Source organism: Equus asinus, chromosome 22, assembly GCF_041296235.1.
Source record: "Equus asinus isolate D_3611 breed Donkey chromosome 22, EquAss-T2T_v2, whole genome shotgun sequence".
Taxonomy (NCBI): Eukaryota; Metazoa; Chordata; class Mammalia; order Perissodactyla; family Equidae; genus Equus; species Equus asinus.
Genome location: NC_091811.1, coordinates 58,456,487 through 58,478,530, shown reverse-complemented (window position 1 = coordinate 58,478,530; position 22,044 = coordinate 58,456,487). Strand labels below are relative to the sequence as shown.

Below are 22,044 nucleotides of genomic sequence, written 5' to 3'. Positions count from 1 at the left end.
GAGAGCTGAGATTTAACCTTCCTCTTTCACGGGATTTGAGCGTAGGGTCCAGTGTCGTAGTTCCCAACACCCGCCTCGCCCGGCATCGACACGAAGTCCTTGATGCCGAATGAGAAGCCCCCAAGCACTCTTTCCAAAACGTCTCAGGGCACTTTCCTTACACCTCCTGGGTCCCAGGTGGCGGTGCATGGGCGTCCTTCTCCCTTGCTCCGCTGGTCAGCGGCCTCCTAGAGTGGGCAAGTACTCCTGATTCTCTTGGTTACCCTGTCCCAGTAGACCCTAACCCAGTACCTGCACCAAGCGCCAGTGCCACAGAGAAGGTGAAACATACGGGGGACCCCTCCCCAACCGATGTGCCCGGAGACACCGACCGAGCGGCCCAGCCCCCACAGGCACATGACCCTCCTGTCTCACCTACTGCATTAATACCTCAGAGAAGAGGAAAATGCCCGCCCCAAGGGCAAACGTTCCCCCTCAGCCGAGGACCTCAACCTTCCGCTGGCCCTGGACACGGCCTCCAACCTTCAGAACAACGGCGAGGTGGACCCAGGCCCTGGATTCTGAAGTTGGCCCTTTTCCGCAACTATCACCTGCACCGCTTTTCGCATCTTTTTGCGGTGCACCGTTTCCCCAGTGGGCTGCTTTACTTGCTCTAGAGGAACCAGGCCCCCCTTTCCCAGCCTCCCGACTCCGCGGCTCTCCGCCTCAGCCGTCACCCGGGCGACCGCCCAAGGCGTGCGGCCAAGCGGTTAGGCGGCCAACGGTCTTCTGCCGCGAGGGGGGAGCGCGGGAGCAGAGGCGGGAACGCGTCGCGCCGGAGGGAGCGGACGAGAGGCGGGGCCAGCGCCGGGAAGGATCGCGAAGGAGCTGGGAGGCCCCGCCCTTTCCGTAGATATCTCTAGAAAGCCGCGCAGGAGCCCGAAAACAAAGAGTGCGCACGCGCGGCGGCCGGGCCCGGGCATTTTGCTGCGTCACCAGCCGCCGCCCGGCCTCACCACCCCTCGCTCGCACGCACGCACGTTCATTCTCCGTCCTCGCGCCCCTTTTCCTACACTTTCCTCCTCTCCCCGACCGGAGGAGCCGCTCTCTCCGCGCGGTGCATTCTGGGGACCCTGATCGAGCCCGCCGCCGTCGCCGTCGCCTCAGGGAACCGAGAAGAGGCCGCGACCGGGCAGGAGACGCCGGAGTCGCCAACGGAGAAGAGTCGACTGCCCAGCAGCTGCCGCCGAGAGGCCCGCCCACCCGTGCGCCCGTCCCCCTGCCCCGTTCACGATGTGAGTGCGCCACCCGGCCGAGGGAAGGTCGCCCCAGAGGGAGGCCGAGGCCGTGCTGGGGGCTGTCGGGAAGCCGCCTCCCCCTCCCCCGCTCCCGGCCCCCTCGGCGCTCTCCCCTCGGTGGTGGCGGTCGTTCTTGCCTGGGGGTAGGAGGTCCAGGATCCCTGTTCCGGTTACTGTTGGCGGGTGGAGGACATTTTTCCTCCAGACGGTCGCTTCCCCCGCGGGCAGTGCGCGTTGTCCCTGCTCTCCCTCACTAGTCTCAGGCCTCCCTCTCCCGCGAGCTCCGCGCCATGCGGGCGCCCTGGAGGCGTGGGCCCTCGTGGGTTGCCGCTCGGCGTCCTGGGCCGTGCGGTCCGGCCGCGCTGTGGCGCCGGGGCCAGGCCGCGGGCCAAGCGCACCTGTGGTGGGTGCTCCCAGTAGCTGGGGGTGCTCCTCGGGGGCGCGCGCGGCCTCCGCCGAGAGCTACAGGGACTGCTAGGCACCTGGAGGAGGCCGCGCCGGCGCCACCGCTTCCTTCCCGCTCGGGGGTCGTGATTTCTCGAGCGAGGGTCTTTCCAGGTCTTCCCCTAACTCCAGTCCCTTGAAGGGAGTGAAGGTTGCCAAAACCCAGCGGTGTCCCTGGCAGCGAGGAGCTACCGTGAGCAGGTGGCCGTGCACGTGTCGAGTGGAAGGATACTTGTGGACATTTTCTGTGTTGTGTGTGAAACTTGTGACGAGGTTTCCTTGTCCTATGCTAGTTTAAGGGTAAAATAGGTATGTGATTGCCTTCTTGCCGTCTTAAAGAGCTTACATTTGGTTACGTGGAGGTGACCGCAGATTGTTTAGCGATCTTAGTTTTATTGAGATAAAGGAAAACCTTGTTGATTTTAACCCAATACGAATCCTTAGCACTGCCACTTCCAGGCCTTACTTACTTCTCAGGAAAGCTGCCGGTTTTATAGTTTTTTGGTGCTAACTGCTCTCTAAAAGTTACGTATGGAGAGCAATTGAAGGGGAACAGTTTTTGTTCCTATAACAAGTAATGCACTTTCAAGGATTGAATTAATAACATTAACGGTGAATATGTTCGGCTAGAAATCTAAGTGGTGAAGTAAAGGATACGCTACAGCCAATTGATGACGGAGAACAAGCCTCGAGAAGGACGCGTTATTACTGTAAAGGGGTTATAGTAGAATTTTGGAAGGACTTTTCCCCCCAAAAGTGATACCTAGGTAGAAGATTTTAATTTATGTAAAACAGTTTTGATTTTCCCTTTGAAAGCTCTCCTCCAAATAATGCAGCAGGATTGTCGGTCTTAAAGTATCTAAGAAAATGAAGCATTACCAACATTTGATAGATGAATGAAGCCAAACAAAATATCTTTTCACGAAGAAATAATGTTTAATTTGGTTTGAAATAGAAACACTTAAGGGAGGTCACATAAAACGTGAGGAACGTTAAGTTATGTAGATAGATTAAAAGGTGAAAAGTGTGACTGAATATTCCAAAAAGCAGTCTGTAAGTAAAAGAATGTTACTTTCAAAATGAGTGTTTTGAAGACACCAGATAAGTCTGATCCTCTTTAAAATATTCAATATATGCCATCTTGCAAATTCTTTAGGGGATTTTATTGAACTAATGAATGAATTTACAAGAATATTATGAGCCAGTTATTTGAACTGGGAAGAATTTTTAATCGGTCATATAGTCCTAGGAAGAATTTGGCTGATAGGGGTTCGTTTCGTTGATGTCTCCTATAAATATTTTTTTAGATGTGGACAAAGACATGCTGGATATTTTAAGGGTTTTAGGGTTTGTTTTTTCTCCTTTGAATGTTCTTTAGTAGTGATTTCCTAAGTAAATTTCTTTTAATCGTGTTTTTAGTTTGTCTAGCAGCTTACGTAAAAGCTCAGCCTTTCGCCTACCTTGGACAAAGCTGGGATTTTAGGACCCCTCTTCCCTGTTTAAGACCTGCCTAAACTCTCTGCAGGGGTGCTCCTTTGCTTTTTTTTAAATTAAGCATTGTAGTTGGTTCTAAGTTGGACCTGCTAACAATGGATATAAAGTAAAATTTTTTATTTAGTTTTAAGGTAGTTGAAGTCATTCTTCTTGGTGTCCTGTACTTAAATTAATAAATTGCCCAGAAACGTATTGTGACTATTTCTAACATTGGTTAAAATCTTAATTACTTCGCCATCACTCAGCTTTGTAGGATTGAGACCCCAAAATAAAATCAGTGTTTGTGTCCAAAACAAATTGTAATAGTGAGCGTGTGGTATATGGTTAACTTCTAAAAGTTAGGGGAAAGTAACGGATGATGGTCTTTGTTCGGTGTTGATTTCCTAACCACTGTAACCTGGCAACTGGATTTTCTTTTTTTCTATGCCTGGTTAGACTTTAACTAGAAGGCAGTAGAAACTGGAAGTGGCAAATCACTGGAGTGCAGACCAGTATGCGTTGTTAATAAGATTCTCCTGTTTAATTGTATTTTGTCACTTTTGAAATCTTCTAGAAGCTATATCATTTTGTGATCTTAGGTGGTTAGTGATCGTCACTTCCCAGGAAACAATACCTTTGTAATATCAACTGTTTAGAATCAATCTAGCTCTTAAACGCTTAAGATCCTATTTTATCTGAGTTCTTAAACTAAGAATTGTTGCATCTAGTGTAGTTTGCTACAGAAATACAAAGTGTGTTGTAGTAAACTTTTTGTAATTTACTGTATGGAGTGGCAGTGATAGATTTTAAATTGAGCCTCATTTCCCCACTTCTCCAGAACACCTTTGAAGTTTTCATTTTCCAGGAAGATGCCAGTACTTTAAACCGGTAGTATACCGTCCTCCATGTTGTGTCCCAAAGTCAAATCAAATGTGCTGTTGTGGATTTTCTGTGCAATAGTTGATCTTCACATGTAGCCATAGTTTATTGCCAAAAAGTTAATGTTGGGGCCATTTCCGACTCGGCGTGTTTAGTTATCTTTGTGTACTGAGAGGATCTAAGTTACAGACAGGAGTTTCTAAAATTTTTAGTATTATTAAGGTCTAGGATCTAGTTTTTCAACTATCAATTCACACAGCACCGACTAACATAAGAGGCTGTCTCAAATAGGATTGAAACCGAGGATTTCTGGCAGAAGTCTTATTTTTTCCATTTTACAAAAAGGGAGACTAGGGCCGGCCCGGTGGTGCAGCGGTTAAATTCGCACGTTCCGCTTCTCAGCTTCCCGGGGTTCTCCGGTTGGGATCCCGGGTGCGGACACGGCACCACTTGGCACGCCGTGCTGTGGTAGGCGTCCCACATAAAGTAGAGGAAGATGGGCACGGATGTTAGCTCAGGGCCAGGCTTCCTCAGCAAAAATGAGGAGGACTGGCAGAAGTTAGCTCAGGGCTAATCGTCCTCAAGAAAAAAAAAAGACTAATTTCAAGTGGTACTTTAATTTTCAAATAAATAACCGTGTCTCTGTAGTTCAGTTTTATTTATCTAAACTACTGCTTTTGTTAAAACCTGTGCTACTACTTTTTTTTTTAAGATTTTGTTTTTCTTTTTTCTCCCAAAGCCCCCTGGTACATAGTTGTGTACTTTTAGTTGTGGGTCCTTCTAGTTGTGGCATGTGGGATGCGGCCGCAGGATGGCTTGATGAGCATTGCCCTGTCTGTGCCCAGGATTCGAACTGGCAAAACCCTGGGCGGCTGAAGCAGAGCGGGAGAACTTAACCACTCAGCCATGGGGCTGGCCCCTAGCTACTTCTTGACACATAGTAACAAAGCCCTGAGGCTCTGAAATTTGCTTGTAATGGAGGCAATGAGAGATTGACCTTGTTTGAGTTTTGTATGTATGAAGAAAAATTATTTTGTCTGCTTTGGGGATGTTAAAAGGATGTATGCACAAAAGTTGAAAAGTGGGAAGGTCATAGAGTTGCTTGAAAGAAAGGCACTAAGTTTTAGGGGAGGAATAGTATCTTTGAAAACAGCTTTCACCTTTATGTATTAGAGTGCAAATTACCAAGTAAAGGAACTAGCACAGAGGTTCATGAAAGTTCTTGGTTCACTCCCTTGGTGTCTTAGTAGTTTTTTGTTTGTTTTAATGGTGCTGCTAGGCCAAAAGGAGTAAGCTAACAGTTCCATTTATTAGTTAGTTGGGTCCCAACAACTTAAGTATTTTGTCTTAATGGCCCCAGTGCTCTTGGTAAAACTAGAACACGTAAATTGAAAGAAAAACATAGTTTCTTGTATGACCATAATTACTATTGGAAAGTGTGCCTTTTGGGCACTGTGTAACTTCTTCCACCTTGAAATCAGATTGGATGCTTTGAGTTAAATTCCTGTTCCCCATTGATTTTTTTTGTGGGTGCCTTTTTTTTTTAATCATAGAAACCACCAAAATCCAGCTTTGCAAAAAATGAAACTTAATGGAGAGGGATGTAGTGCAATCTGCTGTTGAAACTGAACCACTTGGTGTCATGACTGAGATTGAGTATCACTGAATTCCTCTCAAATTTAAAATATCCTGTGGCAGCCCTGTATAGTACCCTGAGGGACCTTGGCACATAATTTGGAAACCACAGGACTAGCATGTCTATTCAGATCACCTTTCCAGAAAGTTTACGTAGTAGTACAGCTGACATACAGAAGATCTGGAAATAGGAGAAGTGTATCTTGGGGTTTCTTTGAACAAAATATTCGTATGAGAGAGTTTGGTTTTAGACAATTCTAGGCAGGGCTTTTGTTAATACTTAAGGAAAAATTGGTCACTCTGTGAACCTGGAACTACTTTTTCTTTTTCCATAGCAGAATTTTCATGTTTCCATATCATTTCTGACTTAGTACAAACAAATAGATTTTACCAGTTTCTTGGTCCTCTTTTTCAAATGATAGACCAGTTGACAAACTTAGTTTTAAAAAATCAGTAATTCTGAACTTTATAACATCTTTTTTTTTACTGCTGACTTTTTTTTCTTGGTTTTGATGAGTTTTATTTTTCTTCTATAACCTTTCTTGATATTTAAAGATATTCTGGGATGTATAAAAGATTAGTGAATCTAGTCTTTAAGAAGCTTTCCACAGGGCTGGACTTGTGGCATAGGTGTTAAGTTTGCACATTCTGCTTTGGCAGCCTGGGGTTCGCCGGTTCGGATCCTGGGTGTGGACCTATGCACTGCTTGTCAAGCCATGCTGTGGCAGGCATCCCACGTAAAAATAAAAAGTAGAGGAGATGTTAGCTCAGGGCTAATCTTCCTCCAAAAAAAAAAAAAAAAGCTTTCCGCTTTACTGGAAATGTTTAGTTTATTCCTACATCTACAAGCTCTAGGAAAAAGCTGGTCTTCAGATTCCTGTTTTATCTTAGAATTCGAAGTGATCTTTTACTTTAGACAAACATCATGCTCCATTAAGAATAAACTTGTAAGAGGGCTGTCATTAGTTACTTTTGAATAAGGTATGTGAGATTGTGTACTATTAGAGAATATCTTAATACTTTGCATTATCTTACAACCTTAAAAATATAGGTAAGTTACTTCTCAAAGTACTAACAACCAAAGAATGTTATAATATATCACTTACTTATACATTAAGAAAAATAAACAATGTCTAGTAATGGACCTGATCCCTTTACCTCCATATTTCTTAGATGATATTTGGACTAAATTTCATCTAACTTGAATGTAAGCTTCTTAAGGGTGGGTATTTTTGTCTGTTTTGTTGACTGTCTGTACCTCCAGAACAATTTCTGGTACCGTGTGCAATAAATGTTTGTTTCTTGTATCACATTCAAACTCTAAATGTATTTTAGCTATGAGACTTGGCTACATGAGGTGCTTGACTGAGGGTTAGGACTAACTGTCCACTGACAGACGAGCCCTATGGGTCTGTGCCCAGGAACCAAACCCAGCCACCAAAGCACAGCATGCCAAACTTAATCACTAGGCCACTGGGGCTGGCTCAGACCTCAAGATGTTTTATATTTGCTGTCTGATCGTCTGGAGTATGTGCTTGTAAAGAAAAAAAATTATTTTTTTGGAGAGGAAGATTGGCCCTGAGCTAACATCTGTGCCAGTCTTCCTCTGTTTTGCACATGGGACGCTGTCACAGCATGGCTTGATGAGCAGTGCATACATCCATGCCCAGGATGCAAACCTCGAACCGTGGGCCACCGAAGTGGAGCATGCGAACTTAACCACTGGGCCACCAGGTCGGCCTGTATAAAAACTTCTGAATATTGGAAATTCTGAGAGAAAAAGAAAATAAAGATGTTGGACCTTGACCATAGTGTTGGTTAGAGACAAGTCATACACTGTAGAATTCTATTGTATATGGATTTTTTTTTCCTCAAGATTTTCAAAGTTCTAAAGGGATGATAGCTGCAGTTAATGTTTTTTTTTAACTGTGCAGTTACAGAATAAACTAAACTCTTTTCTGTTGCCTCCAGGGACGTCTGTGACCTAGCCCTAAACTTGGTTTTTGAACTTTAACTTTATTAATTTACCCCGAATTATGTATAATATGCTTGTCCTACCAGTTCATAAAAGACTTGAGGCGTTTTGTCTTTTATAATTCAGTATGCCTTACACATGGTAAACAAACAAAAGAATTACGATAACTGGGAAATTCGCCTTAGCAATTTTTTTCCATTTAGCTTTACTGGTTGTCTTAGTCTATATGGGCTGCTGCAACAAAATACCACAGACCAGGTAGTTTATAAACAGCAGAAATTGATTTCTTACCGTTTTGGAGGCTGGAAGTCGGAGATCGAGGCACCAGCATGGTTACCTTCTGGTGAAGGGCCCACTTCCTGGTTCATAGCTTCTTGCTGTGTCCTGACAACAGTAGAAAGGGCTAGGGATCTTTCTGGAGCCTCTTTTTATAAGGCACTTATTCCATTCTTGAAGACTCTACATCATCACCTAAGCACCTCCCAAAGGTCCCACCTTCTAATACCATCACATTGAGCATTAGGATTTCAATATACAAATTTTGGGGGGATGTGTTCAGACCATTGCATTAGTGCATCCATTTTTTAAAGTGAGGGGTGCTTATAATTTTCTGCAAATTATGATTAAAACCCACCGGATTCTACCATATTAACAGTTGTTTTGGGGAAGAAATATGGTTTCCACTCTGTCCTTTCAAGACAAACTAAAAAATTTTAGTCAAAACTATAGAGGAGAATTTTAGGTTATGCAAAATTTAATTGCTTGAATTGACATAGCCCTAATGTTAAGTCTGGAAGAGCTTGGCACAAAAGTTTAGAACTGTGCTGTGGGGGTTGTTGGTATTGTTTTGTTTTAAGTAGTGGATTATTTACATAATATGTGCAGAGGTGAAAAACGTTTTTGCAGCTATAGGTATGTTACTGTCCCATATTCTTGTTTTTGTAACTTTAAAAATATGAAAACCATTTTTGGCTCCTGGCTTAACCCTTGATTTAGGTCATTTAATTTTGTTTTTATTATCTGGAAAATGATTCTATTAGTTTGCTAGGGCTGACATAACAAAGTACCAGAGACTGGGTGGCTTAAACAGTAGAAATTTATTTCCTCAGTTCTGGAACGTGTTAAGTCCAAGATCAAGGTTTCAGCAGGGTTGATTCCCACCCCACCCCGCCCCCCAGGCCTCTTTCCTTGGCTTGCAGATAACCATTCTCTCTTGTGTCTTCACAAGGTCTTCCCTTTGTAACTGTGTCCTAATCTGTTTAAGGACACCAGGTATATTTGGATTGTGGCCCACCCTAAGACTCATTTTAGCTCAGTCACCTTTTTTTTTTTATTTAAGATCCTCTGCAAATATAGTCAACTTTCTCAGGTACTGGGTATTTAGAACTTTAACATAGAAATTTGAGGGCGACACAGTTGACTCCATAACAATGATATAACTCTAGATTATAATGTGAATTTGAGGAAAGAAAAAAGATTCTCTTCTGGTTCCAATGTCCTTAGCAGGAACAGAAACTGATTTAGCTTAGTTTTATTATGTATTTTTTCAAACATGAAAGGTAGACCACTACAGTGAATGCTCACGTACCCATTCAGCTTCAGTCAGTATCAGCACAGGGTTGTTCTTACCTACACCCTCCCCTTCGCCCCAATGGATTTTTTTTTTAAGTTAATTAAAAGTTGTTCTTTAAGGAACATCTACCGTCTGGAAACCTATGGCAATAAGTAAATGCTTTTTATTAAAGCAGCAGTTTCCAAGATTTTAGAATAAATGACAATTGGACAATCATAGCCAGGTTTTGTGAGCTGTGCAGTCTTTGTTTTGTTTTCTTTTTTTTTTTTTTAAAGGAAGACTGGCCCTGAGCTAACATCCATGCCCATCTTCCTCTATTTTATACGTGGGACGCCAGCCACAGCATGGCTTTTGCCAAGCAGTGCCATGTCCGCACCCGGGATCCGAACCAGTGAACCCCGGGCCGCCAAGAAGCGGAACGTGTGCACTTAACTGCTGCGCTACCAGGCCGGCCCAGTCTTTGTTTTCTTAATTCAATGGGAAAAATTTATTTTCTTGCTTTTTTAAACTTTTAAATAACAATTTCACAATTAGACTAAGTAGCTCCAAAGAAAGAAAGCATTTCATGCCAAAGTCATTTAATATTATTTTTTTTTAATATTATGAATATAATAAATCCTCATCTACCCATCATCCACATTCAGCACTTTTCAGGCCTTTGCCACATTGCTTTATCTATTCCTTGTTCTTTCTTGAGGCATTTTAAAGTAGACTGGATAAGGGCCAGCCCAGTGGCTTAGTGGTTAAGTTCAAGCACTCTGCTTTGGCTGCCCAGGGTTCAAGGGTTCAGACCCCAGGTGTAGACCTACACACTGCTCATCAAGCCATGCCGTGGAGGCATCCCACATACAAAATAGAGGAAGATCTGCATGGATGTTAGCTCAGGGATAATCTTCCTCACAAATAAATAACACACACACACACACACACACACGTGTGTATATATATATACTAAACTCAGTATACTTCAGTTTTCGTCTCGAATGGACATTTTTTCATCAAAACAATGCCTTTCACATTTGACAAAACTAACAATTTCCATATCGTGTAATACACTGTCTGTATCCAGATTTCCACGGTTTCAGTAATCTTTTTTTTCCCCCTCCCCAAAGCCTCAGTGTATAGTTGTATGTCATAGTTGTAAGTCATTCTAGTTCCTCTATATGGGATGCCACCACAGCGTGGCTTGATGGGTGGTGTGTAGGTCCGTGCCCGGGATCCGAACCGCCAAACCCTAGGCCACTGGAGCGGAATGCAGGAACTTAACCACTGAGCCACAGGGCCAGCCCACGCACAGTTTCAGAATCTTTATATTTAGTTTTTTGAGTTGAGAAGCAGATTAGGTTCATAAATTGCATTTGTTTGATAAGTCTTTTTATTCCTTCAGGAAGATTAGCCCTGAGCTAACTTCTGCCAGTCCTCCTCTTTTTGCTGAGGAAGGCTGACCCTGCTTTATATGTGGGACGCCTACCACAGCATGGCTTGCCAAGCGGTGCCATGTCCGCACCTGGGATCCAAACCAGCGAACCCTGGGCTGCCGAAGCAGAACATGTGCACTTAACCACAGCGCCACCGGGCCAGCCCCTTGATAAGTCTTTTTTAATCTAGGGCAGTTTCCCCCCTTTATGCCATTGATTTTAAGAAATGGTATTCTGCATTTATCACTTTCTCAGGGTATCATTTAACTTCCTCCTTTTCCTCATATTTCCTGTAGACTGGAATTAAGTTTACTGTGGAATATATCATGTTGCATCAAATTGGGAGGTATATGTCTGATTGTCTCGATTTTAGTGATACTAAGATTGTAAGTTCTTTATCAGCTGTTCATTTAATTGTTAGTGGGTTCACCACTGATGGTCACTGCCAAGTCAGTTTAAGGGTTGCAAAATGTCAATTTTTCCCCCATGTTCTATTCCACACCAAAGCTTGAATTCTGTAAAGAAGTCTCCTTCATGAACTGGTCCTATTTAGTTATAAATAAAGGGTCATAAAGGAAAAGAAGGAAAAATGCCCAATTTTTTCTCTTTCATTGCCAATTTGTAAAGAATTGGAGCTGTAGCATCTTCTCGTGATCCAGAATTGTGGGTAGTTTTTCTTTAAATTCTTTTAATCAATACAAAGAGTTTTTATATTCAATATTTTGGAATCAATTTGCAGTCATTCTTTATGATGATCAAGTTGTCCTTGGCCAAGGGGAGCGATCCTAATTGTTGCCTCCTGTTTTGGCTGACCTCATTCTCTTTAATAGCTTCACTTGCACAACAAGATGTCCCAATCTAATTTATATTTCCCACCTCAGGCCTGAGGTCAGCCATTTCTCTGTAGAAATTCTGGTTCATTTTAGTTGGAAATGGTATTTTGGCACTGGGGTGTTCATTGCCCCACATGGTAATCATTATTACTTTTAAAAAGTAGGGCTATCTGGTCACTTGAATTTGAAAATCTGTGAACCTAGTCATTTAAAGTCTTAATTATCTATTAAGTTACCAAATATTTTCAGTTAAAGGCAGAACATGTTAGCACGTATTGAGAGTACTGTTTTGGCAAGAAAATGAGCTAGAAATAATGTGTGTTCTGTTGTGACCTATTTATAAAACTCCTAAATTGTTTATTAGCTGTATTGACATTCTTATATTAGAAGTTGTGATTTCTCAGTCCACAGAAGTTTGGTTAGATGTCTTTTTCAGAGGCATTTAAAAATCCTGTTGTCTTTCTGTTCTTTTTTTAAATCTGCCAGTAGATGTGTAAAGAAATGGGTTTACGCTTGCTGATTTGCTGGTATTTAGACTTTAGAAATTGCCATTTATAATTTGTAGCCTACTTTGGATCTGATATCAATGTTCCAGAGTGGAGCATGACTAGTAAAGTTGAACAGTTGTGTGAAAATGTTGAGCAGTTGGCTACAACTTTTTATTTATAGAAGGGACTTTAAACTGCTACTCCTTAAGGTTGGGGATTTCAGAGCTTGGAAACAATTCCTTGCACTTGAGTCGATTCGTGAGTAGTGTTTGAACATATAACTAATATTTTTTTACTTTTATTTTGAAATCTTAGGGTCATAGAAAAGTTGCAGAAAATACAAAGAATTCCTGTATAGACAGTAACTTTAATTTTTAGGTTATTAAAGCAGCGCAGGCTTATTTAAAAAAAATAATTGAAACAGTTGAAAGATGTAGTTCTATTTCCTTTCCCTGGTCATCTTTCTGGCTCGTTCTTTAGCTGTTAATTAATGTGTGTGTGTGTGTGTGTGTGTGTGTGTGAGAATTCTTCTAGGAATTGTTGTGCATATGCAAATACTTGTCTAACTTGTCTAAGGATTACAAAGAAAATTTTTCAAGTATTTACCATATATGATCTTTATCACCTATTAACCATGTTTGACTGTATTTGCTTCTAGCAGTCTTTTAGCCATGTTCTAAAACTTAATGGATGGGTAGAGCTTTACTGACACTATGAAGATGACTGGGCTATATTGGCAGGGAACGGGAGCAGATGAATAATAAGGAAAGAGCAAATACTGCAGGATGCTTCTGGTATAGTATATATTGGATACATGTATAGATAGGGTAAAAGATGAGGCTGTAAAGAAGTTTAATTCTGGGGCCGGTCCGGTGGCATGGCAGTTAAGTTCGCACGTTCTGCGCTTCTCACAGGCCCGGAGTTTGCCGGTTCAGATCCCGGGTGCGGACATGGCACCGCTTGGCAAAAGCCATGCTGTGGTAGGCGTCCCATATTTAAAGTAGAGGAAGATGGGCATGGACGTGCTCAGGGCCAGGCTTCCTCAGCAAAAAGAGGAAGATTGGCAGCAGTTAGCTCAGGGCTAATCTTCCTCCAACAAAAAAAAAGGAAGAAGTTTAATTCTTTATCTAATGTCATTAGTTAGAATCATAGAATTTTGTTAGGATTTGGTTGCGCAGAAAACAAAAAGGTTGCTTTTTATATAGTCAGAAATAAGCTGCAGATGAGACTTTTTTGAGGACAAATACTGTCATTTCTCGTACTTTTTAATTCTCCCCCCACCCCCCGTTTCTAGCATTGTAAGTAGAAATGTTGAATACTGTATTTCGGTTGACAGTGGATTACTTCTGTCTGATTTTTTTAAGTCTGTCAAGTTAAATTTTAGGAGCAGGACTCTAAAGGAGTAGCGCATAAATTTTGGCAGGGCTACCTAAAGGGCTAACTCTATTGAGTATTGTTTTTGTTTTTTAAATCTTTCCTATTTTGAAATGAGTATCATTGTGTTTTAATTTTGAATGCAGCTGTTGGAGTAAAAATGTAGTTTCTGTTTGGAACTGCCTCAAGATAATCAATGGTCTAGTGGAGTAGAGAAATATATTACTTATGTGCTAGACTTTGGAGGTTATGTAAATATTCACTTAATGAATTCCAGCTTAACTTTGTCTAATTTTATCTCTTTGTAGGCAGCCTGCTTCTGCAAAGTGGTATGATCGAAGGGACTATGTCTTCATTGAATTTTGTGTTGAAGACAGTAAAGATGTTAATGTAAATTTTGAAAAATCCAAACTTACATTCAGGTAAATTACCATTTTACATCATGGGGTAAAAAGCTTGTTTCAGACAGCAATAGCTTTGGTTTGCTTGTTTTGTGTTTTCACTGAAGTTATTACTAATCTTTACCTCTTTGAAGAGGCTCATTCCTTTTTTTCCTTTTTTTTTAATACAGTTGTCTTGGAGGAAGTGATAATTTTAAACATTTAAATGAAATTGATCTTTTTCACAGTATTGATCCAAATGTAAGTAGTCTTGATGCTTTAATCCCTGTTTAAATCATGAGGAAATGGGCATGCTCTTAAATACTCTTTAGCAATAGGCACTAATTCTGTTTTTCTTAACAGTTCAGAGGCTAACTAGGCATATTTTGCAATATTTTCCTCCTCCTAACTACTTTTCCAAGTCTGTTTTTGTTCTTGTTATCACTGTTTGGACTGAGGGCAGTACTCTTGAGGCTTGTCTTACCTAAGTATGGAATTGTTAAACTGTTCTACTATTGCATTGTGTTTAGTTAATTTTTTTTGAAGGTTTTATTCACCTTGTGCAGGGAGGAAGAGTGGTGTTTTTTTCTTTCTTTCTTCTTTTTTTTGCAATTGAATAGCTTATGGAATTTTTAGTCTAGGGGATTTTGTTTGAGTTTAGAGAAAGTGTAGGCAGAGAATGGAGCGGTGAGAAATGATAAGCTACTTTCTAACCCATAGTGATACTGGAGAGGTTAAATAGTGAACTGGTGCTTTGTTTTCGTTTTTAGGATTCCAAGCATAAAAGAACGGACAGATCAATTTTATGTTGTTTACGAAAAGGAGAATCTGGCCAGTCATGGCCAAGGTTAACAAAAGAAAGGGCAAAGGTAGGTTTCTTACTTTTTTTGAAAGTTTAATATTTTTATTTTAAGTAATAAAAGATATATTTGGTATGAGGAATATGGTATTTTTGTTTATAGCGTAGTAGTATTAAAGCCTTGGTGTTCTGTATGTTTTTCTTTACTTTGAGATTTATTAGTTTTAACTTAAAACCAAGTGTGGTCAGAGTAAGATCAGTCATTTGTTGATGCAGAATCTTTTGCATTCAAGAGGCAGACTTTGCTTTAGAAGCCTTCATAAATTACTCAGGTATCACATGGGAGTATATTTCAGTGCTTAACCCCCCAAAAAATAAGTTACTCAAATAATCTGAGAATAGTTCGTACCAGTGAATTTTGGTTGTTTTTAAAAAGTAGGTTTGTTTAACAGCTGTGAAAGAAGCTTCATGAAACTGTATTTACCATTGTTGCATTTGACTTCACTCTCATTTTCCAGTCTACTTTTTTTGTGCTAATTCCATGCTTCACTAGTGAGTATGAGCCCACAGTTCAAGAAATGTAGTTCTCAGTTACATGCCAGTGAGTGCAAGTTAACCTAATCACAGGGTGATGTTTGTATTGGTCTATAGCTTAATTGGCTTAGTGTGGACTTCAATAATTGGAAAGACTGGGAAGATGATTCAGATGAAGACATGTCTAATTTTGATCGTTTCTCTGAGGTAAGTTCTTTTAAATGTATTCTTCCACTTTTTTCCCAATACATTTCTATGTAGTCAATTTAATTTGGTTTTAAAGCACCTAGTGTTATTGGATACATGCATTATTTTACTTTCAAAGCCGTTCTGCAGTAAAAACCAAGTAAGATTGCAACATTGGTTACTTAATCCTGACGTTTAACATTCCTTTATGATTTTTTAAAATAGTAGTGTTAAGTTCTAAAGTTGGTGTATAAAGACCAAAAATCAGCCATACAGTCAATGCAACACAGCTAGTTTTTATTCCAGCTTAAGAACATTTTTTTTAGGAGCATGAATACAGCAATTGGCTTGCATTTTAGAGTCATGTGATAGGAAAATAAACCTTTAAAGACATTAATCATGGTGAAATGTGCATGAGTAGTAGTATGTAGGGATGTTTTAGTTTGCAAAATCAAGGAAAGGGTTTAAATAAGCCTATTTTTCCAAGATGTCACCCAAATACATATTACCATGGCCAAAGGCAAAAAATCATTGATCTCCCTTTAGGTGGAATAAACCTTATCAAATGTACTGCAGTAAAGCTGACCAGAAAAGAGAACATTAGGTTGTAAGTTGAAGGTATTCCCATGAAATCTGTTTCTCATTGCAATTTGAAATTTTAATTGACTGGACTTGGTTTATATTTCTTCTTCAAAAACTAAGAGATCAAGGAGTAAGTTTCCGGCTTCTTGTATACAACTGCTTATTTAACATCTCTCTTTACATGGCTCTGGCATCTTGATTTCAAAAGAGAGAAGGGAGGATAATGGTATTCATGTGATTCTCCTCAACTATGCTATTCCTTACCTATAGTAATTGAGCCCCTATTTACTCAGCTGTATGATTCACAACTTCTTAACATTGTTCTCTTTCACTCTGTCTCTATCCAGTAGAACATTAACTGCTATCTTTGTTGCTCTGTGTTTTGTTGTGCTTATTGTTTGTTTGTTTGTTTTGAGGAAGAGCAGCCGTAAACTAACATCTGCTGCCAATCCTCCTCTTTTTGCTGAGGAAGGCTGGCATTGAGCTAACGTCCATGCCCATCTTCGTCTGCTTTATATGTGGGATGCCTACCATAGCATGGCTTGCCAAGTGGTGCCGTGTCCGCGCCTGGCATCTAAACCGGTGAACCCTGGGCCACCAAAGTGGAACGTGCTCACTTAACCGTTGCGCCACTGGGCTGGCCCTGTTTTTCTGTTTGTTTGGGTTTTTTTACCTCCTAAATAGTTCTTGAATATATTCAATTCTCTATTACCATTGTATCCTGAGCTGCTAGCATTGTGCTTGGCACATTTTTTGAGCATTTTTCCTGCTCAAAGAAATTTAATGGAAGTGTTCAACAGCATCTTGAGATGCAGGGAAATGCTTTGTTACTCATATTATTCAAGACTAGATTGCCCAGGGGCTGGCCCCGTGGCCAGGTGTTAAGTTCACGTGCTCTGCTGTGGTGGCCCAGGGTTTCGCCAGTTCAGATCCTGGCGCGGAGATGGCACGGCTCATCGGGCTATGTTGAGGTGGCAACCCACATGCCACAACTAGAAGGACCCACAACTAAAATATACAACTATGTACTGGGGTGATTTGGAGAGAAAAAGCAATAAAAAAAAAAAGAAAGAAAAAAAAGATTGGTAACAGTTGTTAGCTCAGGTGCCAGTCAAAGAAAAAAAAAAGACTAGATTGCCCAGAATTTTTATACGGAGAGATTTGACTAGGTATCTTTGTAAGGCCCCTTCTAACTCTAAAGTTCAAGTAAACGTCTATCTTTGAAGACTTTGATTTTTGTTTATGAAATTTTGCATGGTTATGTACGTATTTTAAGTTTTAAAAAATTTAACTGTTATAGAAAAGTTGTTAACTTGGGGAGATAAGTCCTTCCCCATCTGATAATAGTTGTTCAGTCTTTGGTTATTTGTACCTGTTTAAAGAATACACTACTTTATGATCAAACAATAAAGATGGGAAATTAGTTACTTCATGTAAGTACGCTTTGTTGTTAGTCCCAGTTCACTGTAAGCTTATAAGAGTGTTTACATATATGAGGGTATTTTCCACACTGTGTACCTTTTTTTTTTTTTTCTTTTTCTCCCCAAAGCCCCCCAGTACATATTTGTGGGTCCTTCCAGTTGTGGCATGTGAGACACTGCCTCAGCATGGCCTGACGAGCGGTGCCATGTCCGCACCCAGGATTCAAACTGGCGAAACCCTGGGCCGCTGCAGCAGAGCACGTGAACTTAACCACTCGGCCACGGGGCCAGCCCCTATGTACCTTTTCTTTTAAGAATTAATGTTTCTTTTTTTTTTTTTTAATTTTTATTTATTTATTGAGGAAAATTGGCCCTGAAGTAACATCTGCTGCCATCCTCCTCCTTTTGCTGAGGAAGACTGGCCCTGAGCTAACATCCGTGCCCATCTTCCTCTGCTTTGTATGTGGGATGCCTACCACAGCATGGCTTGCCAAGCGGTGCCATGTCTGCATCCGGGATCTGAACCGGTGAACCCTGGGCTGCCGAGAAGTGGAATGTGTGCACTCAACCGCTGCACCACGGGGCTGGCCCCAAGATTTTATTTATTTATTCAATTTCCTTCTTCTCCCCAAAGCCCCCCAGTACATAGTTGTATATTTTAGTTGTGGGTCTTTCTAGTTGTAGCGTGTGGGACGCTGCCTCAGCCTGGCTTGATGATTGATGCTTTGTCTGCGCCCAGAATCCAAACCAGTGAAATCCTGGGCTGCCAAAGCTTAGCACTTGAACTTAACCACTCGGCCACAGGGCCAGCCCCTTCTGTTTTTGTTTTTGAGGAAGACTGGCCCTGAGCTAATGTCTGTGCCCATCTTCCTCTACATTATATGTGGGACGCCTACCACAGCATGACTTAATAAGCAGTGCGCAGGTCCTTGCCCAGGATCCGAATATGTGAACCCCAGGTTGCCCAAGCGGAGCACATGAACTAACCGGTTCCTGCCCCCAGGCCAGCCCCTGTTTTCTGTTTTTAGTTACTGCTGTTTAGCCTTTGATTCAATATTCAGGCCTTTTATACAAATCATCCCGAAGAACTTTGTTTTAAATCACTTACTGGTTCTTCAAAATATTTAAAACTCTAGTGAGACTGCTTAAAAGACATGCCTCTTAGCTTAAAATACAAAACTACAACTACAGATAAATCTCATTCTTTTCCTTAGCCACCAGAGGTAACTCCTATTCAGGATTTGGGTGATTAATTTCTACATGATATATAGACACTTTACTGGATGAATTTTAATAACTTCATTTTTCTTTGATGAGAACTTAGTCTTATCTTCCCTACAAGTTTTCAGGATTTTATGTCGTTACCTATAATCTACCTTTTCCAGAAAGGAAGGTACTTAAAACATTTGTTTTGCTTTTTTCATTGGTGGAAATCTATGACAGGTTTAAGGTTTATTCTGGAGCGTGCAACCTAATAATTAGGGCTTAATTTAACATCATTTTTAAAACTAATTTTTACACTTCAAATAGATGATGAACAACATGGGTGGTGATGAGGATGTAGATTTACCAGAAGTAGATGGAGCAGATGATGTAAGTCTACAAATTCTTTTCTCTGTTTACTTAAATAGTAAGAAACAATGTATTTACAGGTTGTTTTCTATAGATTCAAGATTGCTTTTTTTTTTTTGCCACTTATTGTTGGTTTTTTTCCTAAAAAATACAAAGAAAAGGAATTTCTTAAATGTGCCCATTTTTTTAGGGACAGGTACCTATTAGGAAATTGGTGTCCCACGGATTATTCTTAAAGGGACCAGATTTCAAGAGTCATTGCATAGAGGCATCACACACATTATTCAGTCAAGAGTTCATTTGGAGATTATTTTGACAAAGTTAAACAGGTTTTTACAGCAGGATTGGTCAGAGACTATAGTAAACAGATGGACATTGTGAAATCTATAGGAGTAGGATATACTGGACCACTCTTCTCAACATTCCCCCCTCTGGCATCCTGTTAACATCTTTAAGAAAGTTTTCAATACAAGTTGGAAGATACTTTTTGACAGTTCAACAGCCAGGATTAGAGTTCATTGTCTTCTGTCAGCCCAGTGGTCTTAATATTGAGCCATTTTTCTCTTCCATTGAATGCCAAGAAAAGAGAAACCATTTTATACAAGATTCAGTCTGGTTGGATAGGAAGGGACTTAAAGGGTGGGCTCAGTTCCCACCAGAAGGCACACATCGTACAGGAAGATAGATCCTCAGCTGTACATCAGTTCATCATATGTAAACGTGTTCTTAAGTCCATTGATTAAATTCATAGACTTGATATAACTACATATCTTTGCTACCTTAGTCAAAAGTATAGTGCTTCAGCTTTTTTAGACAAACTATTCAGTTAGCAGAGGAATATTTGATCAACTTCGTAACATTTTTTATTTCCCCTTTGCAGGATTCACAAGACAGTGATGACGAAAGTAAGTGTCTTTGTAAAAAGTATGTTTGCACAGTGATGTTTCACATCATAGACCAAACTCTCAAAGTAGAGAAGTTAATTTCTTTACAGTTCTTGGAAGAAAAATGATTATTTCTTTATGGTCTCTAATAAATAACCAAAACAGAAATTTGAATGATTCGAGATTGAAATTCAAAAAAAGACAACCTATTAATTTGCTAGAAACTGTTTAACTCTATTGTTGACTGCTTTTCCTGTAAAACTTTGAAGTTTTGGTAGATTATTCCCTTATACTTGATACTAATCTTTTTAATACCCTTTCAGAAATGCCAGATCTGGAGTAAGGAATGTTACCGTCACCGGATTTTGAAAAAGAAAAATAACTTCTCTGCAAGATTTCATAATTGAGAGAATTCCTGAGTTGATAGCTCTAAAGGCAGATGCTGTATTTGCCTCCTTTAACCCATTTTTCAACCTGTTTGTTTTTTTAAAGGCTTCAGTAAGGGTTGATATGTACCATTGTATGGGGCACTTTTAAGTCAGCTAAGGCAATAACCTTATGCATGAACATTTCCCAGACTTTCATGATGCTGTTGAGGTCCTAGGCAATTGATCCAGCAGTTGTGATAAATAAAAACATTTCACCTAAGTCTCCTTTACTTCATAACATAGATACTGACATGATAGGAAGCTCTTGGCTTAGGGAAGGATAACTAAATTTTAGATTTTAGAACATGGACTCAAAGTGGCTGAAACAAATTGGTTGATACTTTAAACTGGTAACCTATTGTTCCTCTGGTATATCCTTAAGGATTGTTCCACTAAAGTTTTATTTTTCAAAAAATTTACTTCACATTATTGTATGTAAGTGATCACTTGTCAGTGTTCCAGATGTATCTTAGCTAAAATTAGTGAATGCCCTAACTTAGATGGTTTTTGAAGCCTGTACATTTGGTATTGTTTGACCCTTAAACTTTTACATCTCTTAGCGTGGAGGACAAAGAAAGGCTGTATATTGTTGCTTGAAGAGTCTGTACATTTAGACCAAATTTGTATTTGCACTGTCAGTATGGCAAGTGAGGGAAAAAAATGTTAATACACTATTGGATTTTTTATTTCTTTCTTTGATTCAGCTTGTACTGCGGCTGAAAACCTCAATTTATGTTCATGACAGTGGGGATTTTTTTTTAAATGTCTACATTCTTTCTAATAAACTGTTGGAAGACTTTTTGGCTGTCCTTTTAAGTGTCTGGTTTACTGTAATTTCATGTATTACCATTTACTGGAATGGAGTTTTTATTTTTACTTGAGGAAGAGTTTGGGAATATTCCTCTGTTTGAAAAAAAGAGGCTTGCTGTAATGTTACAGGAAACCTTTTAAAAGTGGATCTGTAATACAGAATTGTAGATGCACTTTGCAGCAGCTGGAAAAGAAAGTGTTGTGATTTGATTGAAATAAAACTAAATGTGTTGTCCTCCTCTAAATCTTTGAGCTTCTGCATTTTGGCAGTTTTTATTCCTTCCAATTTACAGGTATTTGTCTTAGCATAAAAATGCTTGCTATTTCAGTACTTCTTTATGTCAGACATTAAGGACCTGTGTTAACAGGCAGTCTTACGTGTGAGGGATACAAAGATTAATCCTTCAGATAATTGCTCTGCCCAGGGAGCTCACAGGCTAGGCCAGGGGACAGACATTGAACAAAAACTTGATAGATGGAGGAAATGCAGTAATAGATATGCATAGAGTATTACGGGTATTTAGAAGGGAAAACAACCTTTTTTCCTTCCGCTGTTAAGTATATGACTCTTCAGAATGATATTCAAAACCATTTTCTTATGCTACAACTAGAAAATCTTCCTACCTTCCTGGGGCCCTGGGCATAACAACACATGCCATTCAACTGTTTTGTTAATATTAGAGAAGATTAATTTGGGTTCTGGTCCTGTTAAAGGAATGCAATTTCCTCAAAGCCCTAGGTCTTTCCACATTGGGAAGTGTGTTTGAACTTACGTACTTTTTTCTTTTGCCCTTTTTTGTGAAGAAAATTGTCCCTGAGCTAACATCTCTTGCCAGTCTTCCTCTATTTTGTATGTGGGACTCTGGCACAGCATGGCTTGATGAGCAATGTGCAGGTCCACACCCAGGATCCAAACCAGTGAACCCTGGGTTCCTGAAGCAGAGTGCATGAACTTAACCACCATGCCACTTGGCTGGCCCCCATGAACTTCTGTACTTTTAAAAAATTATTTTAAACTTGGTCTCGTTTCTCTGGAGCATGCCAAAGGTATCAGTACTACTGATAAGTGGTGTAGTTCT

General features: G+C 40.4%; 1 protein-coding gene across 2 annotated transcripts; it reads left to right on the top strand.

Annotated features, from left to right (window-relative positions):
* Nucleotides 1–742: 742 nt before the first annotated feature.
* On the top strand, nt 743–21,210 carry PTGES3 (prostaglandin E synthase 3). 2 transcript variants are annotated; one of them, XM_014843937.3, is made up of 8 exons: nt 743–1,274; nt 13,678–13,791; nt 13,941–14,010; nt 14,520–14,618; nt 15,200–15,289; nt 18,802–18,864; nt 19,724–19,748; nt 20,051–21,210. In XM_014843937.3, coding segments are annotated over exons 1-8 (483 nt in total). In that variant the 5' UTR covers nt 743–1,272; the 3' UTR covers nt 20,071–21,210. The 2 variants fall into 2 exon arrangements, with proteins under 2 accessions (XP_014699423.1, XP_044611659.1); XM_044755724.2 differs by lacking the exon at nt 18,802–18,864 and having other exon boundaries at nt 880–1,274.
* Nucleotides 21,211–22,044: the final 834 nt, after the last annotated feature.